The following is a 15,224-nucleotide window of genomic DNA, read 5'->3' as shown; positions in this document are numbered from 1 at the left end:
TGATATAAATACTACAGATGTAACGAGACCTGAGTGGTTAATATTGTCATACCATACCGATCAGTAGAACCTTACACACAGGGGATACTTACTCATCCAATGTATCTGATCCAATCTTTGGAATTTCCAGAGGTCCGTGTTTTTACGCACTGTTCACATATTTGTATTTTTGTAGAGGTTCTGAAATCGAACACTTTTCTTTATCTTCACCTTTTTTTATTTCATACAACACCTAATTTAGGGAAATAAATATCTACAATAAGTGCGTATTTATATATTTACATTATAAATATATATATATAATAAATAAATTTTTCTTTATCTTCACCTTTTTTGTATATTTATTTAAGATAATATTTTTATTTATTTATTTAAAGTCGGGTACATCAATGTATATATAAATAAATAAAAATATTATGTTAAATAAATATACAAACAATAGCTGTCTAACATATCGTAGAAAATGCATTTCGAAACAACCTTATAAGTATAATCTTTTACAATTCCCCATTGGTCTATACATGTAATACATTATTTCCTTTCCTTTTTTACTGTATCTAACAGGTGATTTTCAAGCTTTAAAATACTATAGTAATCAAACATATATTCATGTACATGTAAATCATAAACTCACGCGCATGTGAAAAACTCAGCATGTTAAAAGTTATCTTAACTTCCTTTCCTACTCGTTGTGAAATTAACAACAGGAAGGGAAAAGAGAGGAACATTTATGAATATCTAATTCATACTTCTCTCCCTCTAATGCCATGAAATATCGTAAATTTAATGAAGATGAAGGAGCTAAGGAAAAAATTTCTGAACGATTGCACAAACTTTATGATGATATTGCAGGTCTGGGAAGCATGGGCCTGTTTAGGCAGTTTCTTCAACTTTTGTGGAAGAACCTTATATTAAGAAAACGTCAAAAGGTAAGGGAAACTTAATGTGGTAATTCATTTTCAAGATTTTTCTTCCTCAACTAACCACATCAAAATGTTTTATCAATCTTTATGCACTATCATACATTGCAAGGTCTGATAAAAAGAAAATTTATATATATGTACTAACAAGCATTTTTAAAGGACCATCAAATACTTTCTCAAATCTATAATAAGGAATTTTAATTTCTATTAGTAAGAATATATAGTCGTTAAAAATGCTATACATGTAACGTAACAACAATTTAGAAAAAGCATTTTTCACTTGGTTTTAAATTCCAATTGTAACGATAGTTTTATTCAAAGTTTTTCTAAGTAAGCTGTCCTGAAGAAAAATCATTATATTGTAGTCAAATAAATATCAAGAGATCTTCAACCCTATTCTATTTACTTAATATTAATACTCTAAATATAGATATAAAATAAGTATACATATAATACTTGAAAACTTTACAAGATCAACAGAAAGTAATTGTATGAATCAAAACTCTTCCGTTCATTGCAAACGTAAGTCTTGCTGAAATAAATACGTTGTGAGGGCAATCCTTAGCGGACATGTCTCTATTTATTACTGGGTGTGCAATGAAACTTTAACTTCAGCAAAAATGTGAATATTACGCAGTACAGTTTTTGTATACAATACTAAGTCTTATATTTGAAATCTTAAAATTTTAAAATGACTAAAGACTAAAGATGCCAAAGAGTAACCCGATAACTGGGCACATGATCGAACGTCCGAATATCGAATACTGATATTTTGTTACTGGGTTACTCTGGAAGTAATTTTTCATGATACAAAGTACATATATTATTTGGAATTAAATTTTTCTAGTAAATTATTTATGCTTTGTCCAATTTTTTACAGTAACAAACTTTATTTATTCATGCTATTTATGTAAATTATGCTTTTCTGGTTAAAGAATGTTTTTTATAGCCGATGCTTGTGACCAATTCGGATTTTCCGTTTAAAAGTTAAAACTGAAAACTGTTTCTTTTCTAGCTACATAAAGCAGCATATAAAGTTTTGATTCGCCGGTCCAAATGTTTACATTTACAAGGAACATAATAAACTTGCATGGATGGCGAGGATATTCAAACTTTGATTTTTTTTGTATGCATTTTGCAGGGCTTGTAGCTCTTTGTCCAAATAACTCATTACTAACCGATCTGACATCCCAAAATTAACACACTTTTTTTATACAATAAAAATCCTTCTATAACATAATTTCTTCACAAATTCTCACTCAATTATTCCGGCTGTGGCAGTATGTACATGTCTGTCGAATTGTCCAATAATATACGTGTTACTCCTGCATCAAACAAAGTGTCACGTCTCGTCGTATTTTGTTATTATCATGACCAAAGAAAAATATATGTGTGCAAAAATCTATGTAATTGTGTGTGAATCCGGACGAAAAAGTAGACAAACAAGGAATAGAAATATAACATTTCAAGCCGGATATTTAAAAAAAAGACCTGTTAAGTCTTTGAAGAAATATAATTAGACAAACTAGGTACAAATATCCTACATTTATATGCATATAGGTATTAAATAAAAGTATTAGAAATCAGACATTTTAAGAAAATTAACTATAACAAGATTTTTAAATTTAGTTTTATTTTTTTCTAAATTCTAGACCTTTAAATGTAACAAATATTTTAAATGCAATTTTCCCTTCTTTTTTTCTTTCATGGATACCAAAATGTAAAAATAAACACTTATATATTCCTAAAACAAACAGAGAAACAAAAGAAGCAAAACTAAAAACCAAATTGATTTATAAACTGGACAATGTATTAAATGTTTCCTTGATTTACTTAAGCATGTGTTGCTGTTGGAAGTAGTGTGGCCTGTGTTTATATTTTTGGTGGTGATCATCATTCGGCAAGGCACACCACCCGTCAAAAAGGATACATGTGAGTACTCAATGTCCTTATCATTTACTCATCACGTGATCTGAAGTATTCAGAATGTAGAAAAATTCATTTAAGATATTTTTATAGGATATTTTTTTAAATGAGATTGTTGTAATAGGTCCAACAACGAAATTAAATCTTCACAAGTTTATATACTAGTATTAATATACATGTACAATATACATGAAATAGGAGATATGCTTATTATCAATACGAATACATGGACATGAAATATATGGAGATAGCGAACAAGTTCAAAAGATCATTCAAATAGTACAAATCAAGAGCTGAGCAAACATGGACCTCTCAAACATCAGAGATGGGATCAGGTGCCATGGAGAAGTGAACATCCCCTGCCGACCTTTAATTAATTAGATACACAAAAGGATGGTTATAAAATACGCAGGAAAACTCAGCGTGATTCCAAATTTCTCTGGAATAAGCATTTCTCTGAACTTTCATCTTTATACAAGCTTATATATTTTAAGCCTATTCTTTTAAGTTTAGGTTCTGTAAGTTTTCATAAAGGCAATTCGTACATTGTATTTGCTTCGTATGATAACACCCTAAGCTGATTTCTATCAATCCATAAATTGGTACCATAGAATTTAAGAAGTACATTTCTATTTCTAAGTTTTACCTTCACAGGTTCCTACAATGAGCACGCTATGCCCAGCGCTGGACTGGTTCCATTTCTTCAGTCCACGGTCTGCAATCTACAGAATCCATGTGAGGCACGGAGCAGTATAGAAATAAAGCAAAACAATATGAACAGGTAAACGATCATATAGTTTAAAGAAGAGGGATCAACTCGTTAATCATAAATCATTTATTTTGATGACTTCATTTTTTCCCATTCAATATCTGCGATGTAAATTACATGTACATATATATATTGGATAAAGAAACGATATGTGCAATGAATAATTGAAACATATTCCTTAGCCAATATCTATAATTATATTGCATTCAATTATATTTCAATATTTTCCTTAATCAATTTCTATAGTTATATTTCATACAATTATTTTGTGTTTTAACATCAAAGACAGAATGGTTGATAAAGGAAAAAGGCGAATTTCAAAGAGTACTAGCATCTTAAAACAAAAACTTGCAAACAATACAGATTTGTGTACAGGACATGTAACATTCCTTACTCCTGAAATATCTAGATGTGGGATCGGTTAACCAAGACGAATAATCACCCCTATCGACCGGTTACATCCACTGTGGACCTTATTTATTGATCAAGTAGACATGCAGAATATTTCATCGTTAAAAGTTTAAAAACAAAGGCCTAATTGTTATGAAATATGTCAGTCAAAAAAAGACCCAACGATGGGTTATACGACTACTAACGACCTTAGAATTTACGAAATGCTGTAGGAATTGACATGCTTGTCACAGTATGTCCTTGAGTATCGAATTTGGGAGAAATAAACGTCAAATGCAGGTGATAGTGAAATGTTACTATAGAAATAAGGGAATTGACGATGGAAAAACCGAAGTCATGTCGTTTAGTTGCCCATGTCGTCTCTGGTCAGTTAAACATCCAAATATAAACAGACAAGGAAGGCAATTGTTACAGGGATATATCGAGGTCGACATGTAAAATATAAATAAAAGTAACTATATATATATATATATATATATATATATATATATATTATTCATTCATAATACGTTCTCGATCTCTGAATGCCGAGTTGAAGGCCACAGCAAGTGTTTTCTTCTTCCCAACTAGTTTTGAAAATTCTACTGCATAAAAAATTTAAAACAAGCAGGCTGAAAAGGAGCACAGTTAATGTCCATATGAATGTTGGCTGACTTTTTTCATACCAGTTGTTAGGCCTTTGTTTTTTATACTGAATTTGACTACGGAAAGTTCGTCTACATGTACCTGATCAATATATAGGACGCACGGTGGGTGTGACCATTAAAGGGGATGCTTACTGTCCTAGGCCCCTGATCCCACCTCTGAAATTTCATGGGGTCTGTGCTTTATGACCTCACATATTTTTATTGTTTATAGATTTTTTTGAGATCGATCATTGCTTCTTCGCCCTTTACATTAGAAATATTTACTAGTATACTGTAGAAAAGATTTAATGAGGTCAAGTCTAGGCAATGTATGTTTTTTTTATATCATTATATATTTTGTTGGGTTATTCCTTATTGCATAAAAGTTTCACGGTCATTCCATGTACTGTTTCCCACTCCAAAAAAATTCTCCCTTTGTGTTTTAATATTTTAACAAAGTTTAGGTCCACATCGACGGAAAATATTTTTTATACTAAATCACGATGGGTTCTGGCGCTTATATGGTTACAAAAAGTGAACCTATGATATTTAAGTGTATAAATTAATAAAACAGATCAATATAAAACCCTTCTTTATAATTTTTTTCTCCTTTGTTAATCTTTCAAGCACATGAATAAAATTTATACCGAACATTTATTTGAACATTTTGATATGGCAAAGAAAAATAAACTGTAAAAACAAGTTTCACAGCCCCAGGTGGAATTTGTTGGATGAATTATTTTCACAAAGGTTTTATTTTTTATTGTTGCTCGGATTCTGAGATACATTTCGGGTTATATATTCGTGGAATGTTTATTTTTATATCATCCCCTTCAAACTAAAACGAATGTCATTGTTGATACCTTTATTTTCGATGCATAATGTATTATGGTTTTATATTGTTTGGATGACATTTCCCATATTGATAATGAAATTCAATGTACTTTAAAATTCCTTCGATATTCTTATGTATGATCACCTGGATAATTTGTTCAGTTGTTGATCTTAAAATCTAAAAATGTTTGTTTGAGCAGATAGGTTTACGGATTTCAACACTGAACCGATAGTTTTTCCTGTAATAATGATAAGGACAAAATTCATAATATGATATGTAGTGATTTACCCCCATTTAATTATGCAGACAAACCTACCAATCCTTGTGGTTTTTTTAATTCCTTGCGATTTCGCAATATCCGCGTGAGAATGTTTTTTAAAGATGGTTTTTTTTTTAAAAGAAGGTTAATATAAGGGATGGATCGATTTGGTTTTTCTCCACCTTGTGAATTTCTAAGTAGGTTAATATTAGGGATGGTTTAACTCCCATATCTTTTAAAATATTAATCAAGTTATTTGAGTGCGTTTTTGATATGCGTGTGTCGATCAGTCTAAAAGCTCGTATTTGAAATAAAAACACATGTAAATTGAAAAATATACAGCAGAATGAAACAACAAAGATGTATAAAAAATAAACTTCGATTTTATAGGACTGTTAATAATATCCAAAACAGTAGCCGTTTACAGATAATATATAATTACCTAATTTTCCACATCCTCTCCTTTCTTTCATGTGAAAAATTGACATACTTTTCAATATATGACTATGGATTGTTCCTCATCCTTTTAAATCATTTGAGAATTTTACCTGTCAAATAAAATACCTTTTGGTTAAAAATTTGAAGATATCAGCAAGAAAAATATATCTACATATATACTCTCATTTGTTTATTTTTCTGCTTGCCTTTCTTTAAATGAAGAAAATTCTTATTCTTATTCAAATTTCCTTCAGTTTTGCTGCAGCTATACAAGATTTGACTCCACATTTCTCAAGCGAACCGACTCTTAAGGCCCTGAAGTCTGTTAAGACTGGGATGAAGCTAGCTAACGCCATAAGTGACATCTCAAAGAATGGGTCTCTGTCAAACCTGATGAGTGAGTGATACGTAATCTTAAAAATACAGATGAAGACGCTAAATGGGTGGAAAGACATTGGAAAAGTGTTGATAAAGTTAAAAAAAAAACTTACACTGTTCATGAGAGGACATCTTTATGAGTAGAAAAATACATCTATCTATGGAATCAATATTCAAAAAGATCCAATTTTTGATGGTATCTTGGATAACCTGTCCATGAACTTACAATCATAAAATTACTATAGCAATACTTGATTTTTATAGCCAGAAAATTGTTTACTTTTTTTAAAACATCCCAAGGATAGGTTTGATAATGTCTGAAATTCCACAAATTAGAGAATGAAAATGGAAATTAAACCATATCAATATATTTTTACTGTATTAATGCTTTACTTTTCCCTTTTCATAGTAGTTTAAAATACTTTCGAGTCGCTAACTATAGCTAGTGGTACATGTATGAAATGATAAATATAGAGTGTATAGATGAACTTAAAAGTTTGATTAATTTTTGCACATCAGCAAGAATCATGAACTGTTGTTAAGGGCTGAAAATCTTGCTTCAAAGATAATTTTAAAAGTTTTTTTTTCAAATATGAAGCGACGGTTTCCTTTGTAATCAAAAAAAGAAAACACACTATACTGTATACATACTATTAACCTGGATTAATTTATTGACAATTTGCAAAATTGTTTACTTTGCAGACGACACCAGTTTCCAGCTGAAGAAATTTTTTCGAGACCCTGACAAGATGAAGGACATATTTGTCAATGACCTTGGGGTGATGACCAGTGACGTAGCTGACGCACTGCTCAACGCGGAACTCAATATTCCAGAGGTATCAATCGTCTGCAAGATCAGACTCATTCATGACTAACTTTATCCTGGATACAAAAAAAAGTACCGATTAATTAATTTGTCCAACAGGTGGTAAAACAGTATAGTGGGTGTGTGAACAAACCATTTCGTGAGTGTTAGCGGTTTTCACTTGACCGTAACAGATGAGACTACTCGAACACGATTTCACATTCTTTCTCCGTCGATTGCTTCCGGTGTCGTTCTAAGTAAATTTCCGGGTAGGGATTACGTCAAATAGCCTTTTACTGACGAACGCATTTTCGGGGTAATTAAAGGAAACTCTTACATCATGTCTCTGACCTATCATTCTGATATCAATATTATTAATTTATTACTTTAATTATTCATTCTTTATAAGGAATAATTATGATTTTTCTTGGTTTTTAAATACAAGAGGACTAAGAGGACAACATAAATAAACTTTGTTGACAAAGTTGTATTTTCTTGTTTCATTTTATTCATACGCAACACGTAACGTTCACTGTCCCTCAGTGGAGTTTTGAAAATAACTTGTGTTTCATATTCTATAGTAATCAGTCAATTTTGAAATAAATTCCAAATTCTGTTTTGGATTCACCTTAGCCTGGAGTATGACATGTCTCATCAGCTTATTGATTCTTGATTCGTTGTCCAGTAAATTGGGTTTTTATGAATACTAAAACTGAGATGGGGGTTAATTGGTCATAAACATACATTTAAAATCATCACCGGTAGAACTTTTTGGTACAATGGAACCTCTTTTTTCCTGAAATGGAATTTTTACGGATATATATACAGTTGTATTTCACAATTTTACAAGTTTATTTATCTATATCCTTCTAACGATATTACCTTTGTGGTTACTTCTTTAGGTCCTTCACAATATTGGTTCTATAGACTTCCGGGACATTGTCTGTGATCAGGACAGGCTGATGGAATACATGATGTTCCGGATAGAGGCCAACGTGACGTCAGTGTCCAGATCGCTTTGTGCTATCCCCGAGAGCAGGATCCCAGAGATCACTAATGTGGTACAGAACCAGATAGACGTGGCCGCCATTATCAGAGTGGTGAGTACCATTAGCCATCTGAACCGGAAGTACTTAGTATAAGCTGTGTATAGAATAAATACATCTTTAAAGGAATAATTTTCTTGTCCTATACTGAATCAACTCAAAACCCAGCTACTGAGATTATTTCATTTTACAAAAAAAAAAAAGAAAAAAAGAAAATACGTAACATGAAAAAAAATATAACTTTATATTTCATCATTAAAACTGTTTTCATGTTACTAGTATTTATGATATGCCATTAGAACTTCAATTATCCTCATTTTACACTTGCTTCAGTCTAAAACACTGACCGCCCTGACGATGGATTATACGCTGACGGACGCGCTAGAAGACATCGCCACCATGACAGACCTCTTGTACGGAACCTCCAACTTCATGAGCATCATCCGGGACCTTCCAGACCTCAAGGATCTCCCCGATATCATGCACAAAATCCCGGGGCTGGTGGAGTCTGTCATCAGACTCGGAGTCACTGATCTCTCCTGGTTAACAATTTAAAATTATTTTGTTAAAAACATTTTTTTAGGATTTGGTCTAATGGGCAAATAAAGAATATACTTTGTGATGAATGTTGATCTTCAAAAAAATTGTTTGTCTTCTCCCGACCAAGTGCCAAAGAAAAATGGTGATACTCAAAACTTAACCTCCAGGAAACGATATTTTTATTTCTGGATTTTGTCTTCCTATCAATAATGTTCTTTTTTTTTAATTTTCTAGGGGAAAAAATTCCTCACCTACCTACTAGCCCAATATTTTTACCCTAAGTCGGGAAAGGGCAAGCAAACATTATTTTTTTTTTTAGATGGCCTTATATTGCCTAAGGTCTCTGGCATCAATTTTCTGTAATACGTATTCTTGCAGGATGACTGATCTAGTTAAGTTTCTGGATCCAATCATTGATCGTATAGACCCTGACAATGTGGGGTGGAACGTCACTAAAGAAATAGTCGGGGTAGTCTTAGACGTCTCAAGTATAGCAAACGGAAGTACGTACATTCCATGGCTGTGGTTGTTTTTCCTCTTTTCGTGCACTTCTAAATACAGAATAAAATATACATGTATTGACAAATAAAAACATAATAAATGGTACTTTATCGTTTTACCTTTATACTTGGCATCATCAAAAATGGACTTGACTTTTCCAGAGGCTATTAACATGACGGACTTGGTTGGGAAACAGAAGGAAGTGATGGAAATGTTAGAGTCAAGAAACATGAGCTTGGATTGGTTGTCCACGGTACCTAACGTCAACCTTGACAACGCTGTAAACGCCATGTCTGCTCTGTTCAGTGGCAATCTTACAGGGCTTAACGAAACGTAAATCACTATGAGTATAGAATAAATCCATGCAATGAAATCTATCTTTTGTTTTTTATAATATACACGAGAATTATTTTATCAAGTGAGTGAAATGTACTAACACTGTCATTTTGTTTAGAACTATCCTGCATGGTATGAACGAGCTCCAGAATTTCACCGAGATGATCATCGGAAACAACAGTCAATTCATCATGGACTCTATTGATGGCACCATGGATATCCTGGCCACGGTCATGGACGTCATGCTTGGTATCGGACTTTTTCACTTGTTTTCTTCTTAATGATCTTTTAACGATTAATTCTCGGAAGTAAAAAAAAATTGAATGCACTTTGGTTTCTCGAACAAAGGAAACGAATGGTACAAATATGTGTATTCAGTATAAACATGCTTTTCTTTTCAGAGCTGGAAAAGAGTTTGAATTCAACCTTTGTGTACAATCAAGATATAATGGATGCCTTTACAACATTGATTACTAACGGTCCAAACTTGACAAAGTCTGTGGTTATGGAGTTCATAGAACCACATAATTTACTGGTATTGTCCTTTTTACTAGACACCAGTGTTAAAAACTGTGACGACTTACAATTTAAGAAAAAATAAAAATCCTATGCTGAAAATAATAAAGCTTCTGTTTCATGTCACTTATATTTCTTCTTGAGACATACCCAGATAAAATGATTTTTTTTAATTCCGTTTTTTTTTCTCATTTGTTTTTTTTTCAGGCCATAGTAAACAACACCAAGGACTATCCTGCTATTTGTAAACAGATCGTGGAGAAAATCATGTCTTCCGAAAAGAGCCATGCCCACATCTCCAAACTGGAAAACAGTCTATGTAGTCACAAAATTGCCAAAAGCATTGAGACCAATATACAGCTGTGGGAGGAAGTGTTTAATAAACAGGTGCGCGGTAGCAGGTTTAAATGTACGGAAGCATATTAGGGCCGCAGCAGTATTTTTTTTTATTTGTTATAACAAATTATTAATTTGTTATATCAACTAACCACCCTCTGTGCCACTAGTTAGACTATGCCATATATTTCCATGAAAAAAAGGCAGTTCATGGAGATATTTCCAATTTCCTTGACAATTTAACAACATCTTGTTCTCTGATTTCTTCAGTTCATTAATGTTGTTTACAATTCAGATCCAGCCTATGATAGACAATGTTGTAAACGGAACCGTTAGACGTGTGGAAATGGCCACGATCTACCAAAAGGCCAAAGCCCTGGTCTCAGGAGTAGAGGAACTGTACGGAAGGGGCAGTGTATGGGAATCTATGATCCGGAGAATGGGTTTTCCAACCATCAATCCCATGGCCGAGGAATGGCAGACATTCTTCAGAGACACACAAACATATCTCATCCAGGGAAGGTACACCCCCCTCTTTTTTCTTTACATGGCGCATTATCCGGACTAGTTCTATGCCAAATATGTAATTTATTGCAATTTTATCAAATATTTGATGGTAAAGCACATTCTCTTTTACTGCAGTTGGCCAGTGGTAGTTGTCAAGACTGGACAGTACCTAGAGAACTCACCGATGTGGAACACTATTGGTCCAATTGTAAAATCCATCAGTTTAGTCATGCAAGACCAGGTGGACAAAAATAGGAAATTGGAAGGTATAATATAGATAAACAGTTTTAACTAAAGATTTTGCTTTGTTTCTGTTGATTTTTTTCAAAATCACTTAAAGAAGTTTACTTTCCCATTGTCCATTTCAGAACTAACTCGTGAAAACTCAACCATGATGACCCTGATGAAGTTTGTGGTAAACTATTCTCCTGAAATTGCAACGGCGTCCATGAAAATGATGCAGAATGCTACTATGGTATTTTTTTAATATAATATGCATATAATGCTGTATTGAGGCATGAGACACAGCAATATTATTTTCACTAATCTTATCTTTATCAAAAAACAGTTAATTACAAAAATCGACTTTATTTGTAGATCCAGACTATAGCCAAACAAGGTTTTACGTTGGAATCTTTTTGTGACAATCACATGCTGCAAGAAATGGGTATGCCTAGCTATGTACCTGTGGATACTGTAGAAAACAAAATATGTACCACTAACTGGACGGCCATGATGACTAAGGTGGTCTCTATTGTGGACACAAGCTCAATGAGTGCAGAGGTGTGTGGAGGGGTCAACATTTTGAGGGAAATTTATCAGAATTCGCACTGTTTTTGTTAAAATATGATTTTGGTGCCAATAATAATATTTTTTGTTGGTGGTGGTGCAAATAATACTGATTACAATGCGGTTATTGAATCATTTCAGTTGTCAAAAAAATTTAATCCTATACCTGAGGGTTTTCTACATTTACTCAACTGCAATTCAGTAGATGTATTTTGGAAGGGGGCACACTTTTCCGTGAATAATCTTTAACTGTTAATTTACGTCCTTTTTATCAAAATGTTTACAGACACTTATTTGGTTTAATTCTCAATTACCTATTTCTGAACCCCCCCCCCCCCCCTTCCACACTTTTTTTGAAAAACACAAATTCCTGGAGATGCACAATTTTTTTTTCTGATTTAAAAAAAATGGCAGAGGTTTAAAGAATGATGACCAAATTATTCCTACTGTGACTGTCACAACGTATCAAAAACCAAGTACAAGTGTTTTATGGCCGTGGGAACCGGGGGGGGGGGGGCACCGTCATAATTTTGCCAATATATAGAATACTATAGAAAATATAGCTACCATAATATTATTGTGTCCCTCAATATAAACGTATGATAACCTTGTTTTGGCTTGTCAAGGAATTATGAAGTTTTTGGTAGTGTCCCCAAACTGAAATAAATGGCGTTTCCTCAGACCAGACTTTAGAAAATTCATGGGAAAGAAATTGAAAGAAAAAAAATCTGTAATTAAATACAGACTCAGATTTCCACATAATCATTACCTGTAGAACTTTTGGTTTCTTATATTTATTTCATAGAAATTTTGCCGAAAAAAATTAAACCGAACCAGGCTTTAGGCCTATATGGATCGGGTTTGAAATTCCGATTTTGCGGGTAATGTAAAAATCGTTTGGACTGAGTTTGAGAGAAGGTGTTTGAAGATCCTGATGGCGATGCTTTCGAAATTTAATTGTTGTCAGATTTTGTTATTTATAAATGAAAGTTTATGTTGGAAGGGGGTTGGATAGATTGACTGATGAAAAGGTAAGGGTTGAAGGCGGTTCACGGTTGCTATCGAAAATATATTCGGGTGATAAACAGTTCCAGGAAAATCACAATATTTAGCTATATAGCTTAATTTACCTATATAGCTTTATTTATCTATATAATGTAGCTTTATTTAGCTATTTCAGAATAAATTTCTGCTTTATGAAAAGCAGACAAAAAGTTGCATACTGAGGTAGTATTAGTTTTCAACTTTAAAATGGACTGAAAACAATTCACCAAAAATCCACTTCTAAAATGTTTCTCCTTTTGTGCAATTGCGATCAAAGATCTAAAAGTTCTGGGGCTATGTATAACAGTTAAGCTGTGATTAAGCAGCTACTTTAACAAAGAAAAGCAGATTTGGTCAACAAGATAATTGATTGGTAATAATTCAGCAAAAAGCAAGACAATCACACTAAGTCATGCCTCATCATGATCATTGCACACTCCCAGTGAGGGACAGCTATCCAAACAATAGAGATGCATTTTTTGGGTAAAAAGTGTTTAAAAAAAATTCATGAGGCAATGTTTTTACTATATACTATGCCCTAGGTTGTTTTTATCAAACCTTTTTTAAAAGATACCAGCCACAATTTTCATGCGACTTTTTGTCTGCTTTTCATAAAACAGAAAAGGGTTATATCCTAAAATAGCTAAATAAAGCTATATTATATAGGTAAATAAAGCTATATAGGTAATTCAAGATATATAGCTAAATATAGTGAGTTTCCTGGACCTGATAAACTGATCATGATATTCTACCTGCAGAATAGCTGCAGAACTGTAGCTCTCCGAAAAAATATATCCGGCCTGTAGTGTAAATATATATTTTTTTTTTGGAGAGCTACAGTTCTGCAGCTAAGCCGTCTCTACAGGAGATAAACTCGCTTGATTTGAATTAATTTTCTGTAACCCAACAGACATTGGAACACAATGTAAAATTATTTCAAAGTGAAAGAATCCATGGAGTACTATACTGGACATAAATGAATGTTCAATGAACAGGTGAAGATACCTTTTGATTTATAATTTGATTTCTTTGAAACATGCATTTAATGATTTTTTTTTCAATGCTGATTAGCTGATTTTATGTAGGATGCCCATATATATGAATTGATTTTTGTTAAAATCTTATATAATGGCTTAAATACAAACTAAAACAGGATCCAGGAAGGGGAAAGGAATGTAATTACACATACCTTTACAAATTCAGATTACAAGGTATATGACCGACAAGAGCACCAGCACCAATGTAGATTGGGATCAGATGGTATATAATATACAGAGTATGGTGTCAATGGAGCAGAACTCGGTGTCATACATGATTGAATCCATGATGTCCTTCAACTTCAGTAAACTTAGTGAAACTGTGGATGTGATGTTGAAGCAAATAACAGAGCCAACGATGATGTCCAACGTGGCATCAAACATGAGCATGATGAGTGTTCAGAATCTTATGAGGTATAACCAATATGTAGACTTTAAAACTGTAAATTTTACACCAGATTACATTTATGGTGTAATTTACTTTCATGTTTATACTTTTAGCATACATTTTAATATTTTTCTTCAAAATAAAATTATGTATTTCATTTGAATATTGTTTAAAGTAAAGTTATTTTGCAGTCTGGGTGCTGGTTTTGTGCCAACTCTGCAACAGCTAGATGTACAACTAGAAAATGTGACAGAGTGGAAAATGGTGAAGTACTATATTAATGTGTGGAACAGTATCTCAAAAATGGCACTGGAATTCCTTCAAGGTCAGGCAAAGATTTGCAAATGTTTACAATGATCATTTATAAATTTTAAATAAATGTCATTAATCTCATTATTTGAAAGAAAAAAAGAAGTATATGTACATTGTGCAGAAGAAAAATTCCACTACTTTACATTTTAATTCTGAAGCTCTGCTTTTTTTAAACAGATTCCATGTCAGACCTTGACAAATACCTTATGGATTTATCTCCCACTTTTGCGGACTTTTTGAACACTGTGAACAGTTCCGCTCCATCACTATTTAAAGCATTGGAGAAGGCCACTCTTCACCCTGGTGTGGTGAGTAAAGAGACAAAACTGATTTAGACAATTTCTACATTCCTACAAATTTTACAACACCAGTAATTTCTATTTAAAAGATACTGCTGTGAAATAAATATGATGTTGAGATTTTGTTTTATTTTGGTTTTCACTTTGTCTCACAATTGCTCGATAATAACTTTTTCCAACACCACTGCTTACACTTGTCATTT

The 15,224-nt window shown here is 32.8% G+C and overlaps 1 protein-coding gene across 1 annotated transcript in view; it reads left to right on the top strand.

Annotated features, from left to right (window-relative positions):
• Positions 1-704: 704 nt before the first annotated feature.
• Positions 705-15,224, top strand: part of LOC134251147 (uncharacterized) — a 64,113-nt gene continuing 49,593 nt past the window's right edge. Inside the window, exons 1-19 of the mRNA XM_062733511.1 lie at positions 705-929; positions 2,762-2,855; positions 3,504-3,630; positions 6,442-6,584; positions 7,268-7,401; positions 8,273-8,470; positions 8,750-8,958; positions 9,335-9,459; positions 9,619-9,790; positions 9,912-10,042; positions 10,195-10,328; positions 10,517-10,696; positions 10,941-11,167; positions 11,288-11,418; positions 11,521-11,627; positions 11,750-11,935; positions 14,189-14,436; positions 14,602-14,735; positions 14,900-15,030. Coding sequence (XP_062589495.1) covers positions 768-929; positions 2,762-2,855; positions 3,504-3,630; positions 6,442-6,584; positions 7,268-7,401; positions 8,273-8,470; positions 8,750-8,958; positions 9,335-9,459; positions 9,619-9,790; positions 9,912-10,042; positions 10,195-10,328; positions 10,517-10,696; positions 10,941-11,167; positions 11,288-11,418; positions 11,521-11,627; positions 11,750-11,935; positions 14,189-14,436; positions 14,602-14,735; positions 14,900-15,030 — 2,973 coding nt within the window. The 5' untranslated portion in view covers positions 705-767. The remainder of the gene's footprint in view (positions 930-2,761; positions 2,856-3,503; positions 3,631-6,441; positions 6,585-7,267; positions 7,402-8,272; positions 8,471-8,749; positions 8,959-9,334; positions 9,460-9,618; positions 9,791-9,911; positions 10,043-10,194; positions 10,329-10,516; positions 10,697-10,940; positions 11,168-11,287; positions 11,419-11,520; positions 11,628-11,749; positions 11,936-14,188; positions 14,437-14,601; positions 14,736-14,899; positions 15,031-15,224) is intronic.

This window comes from Saccostrea cucullata, unplaced genomic scaffold (genome assembly GCF_032062105.1).
Source record: "Saccostrea cucullata isolate Sc308-1 unplaced genomic scaffold, CSIRO_AGI_Scuc_v1 ctg84, whole genome shotgun sequence".
In the NCBI taxonomy this organism is placed as follows: Eukaryota; Metazoa; Mollusca; class Bivalvia; order Ostreida; family Ostreidae; genus Saccostrea; species Saccostrea cuccullata.
The sequence above is the reverse complement of the archived record's forward strand: the minus strand, read 5'-3'. Positions and strand labels throughout refer to the sequence as shown.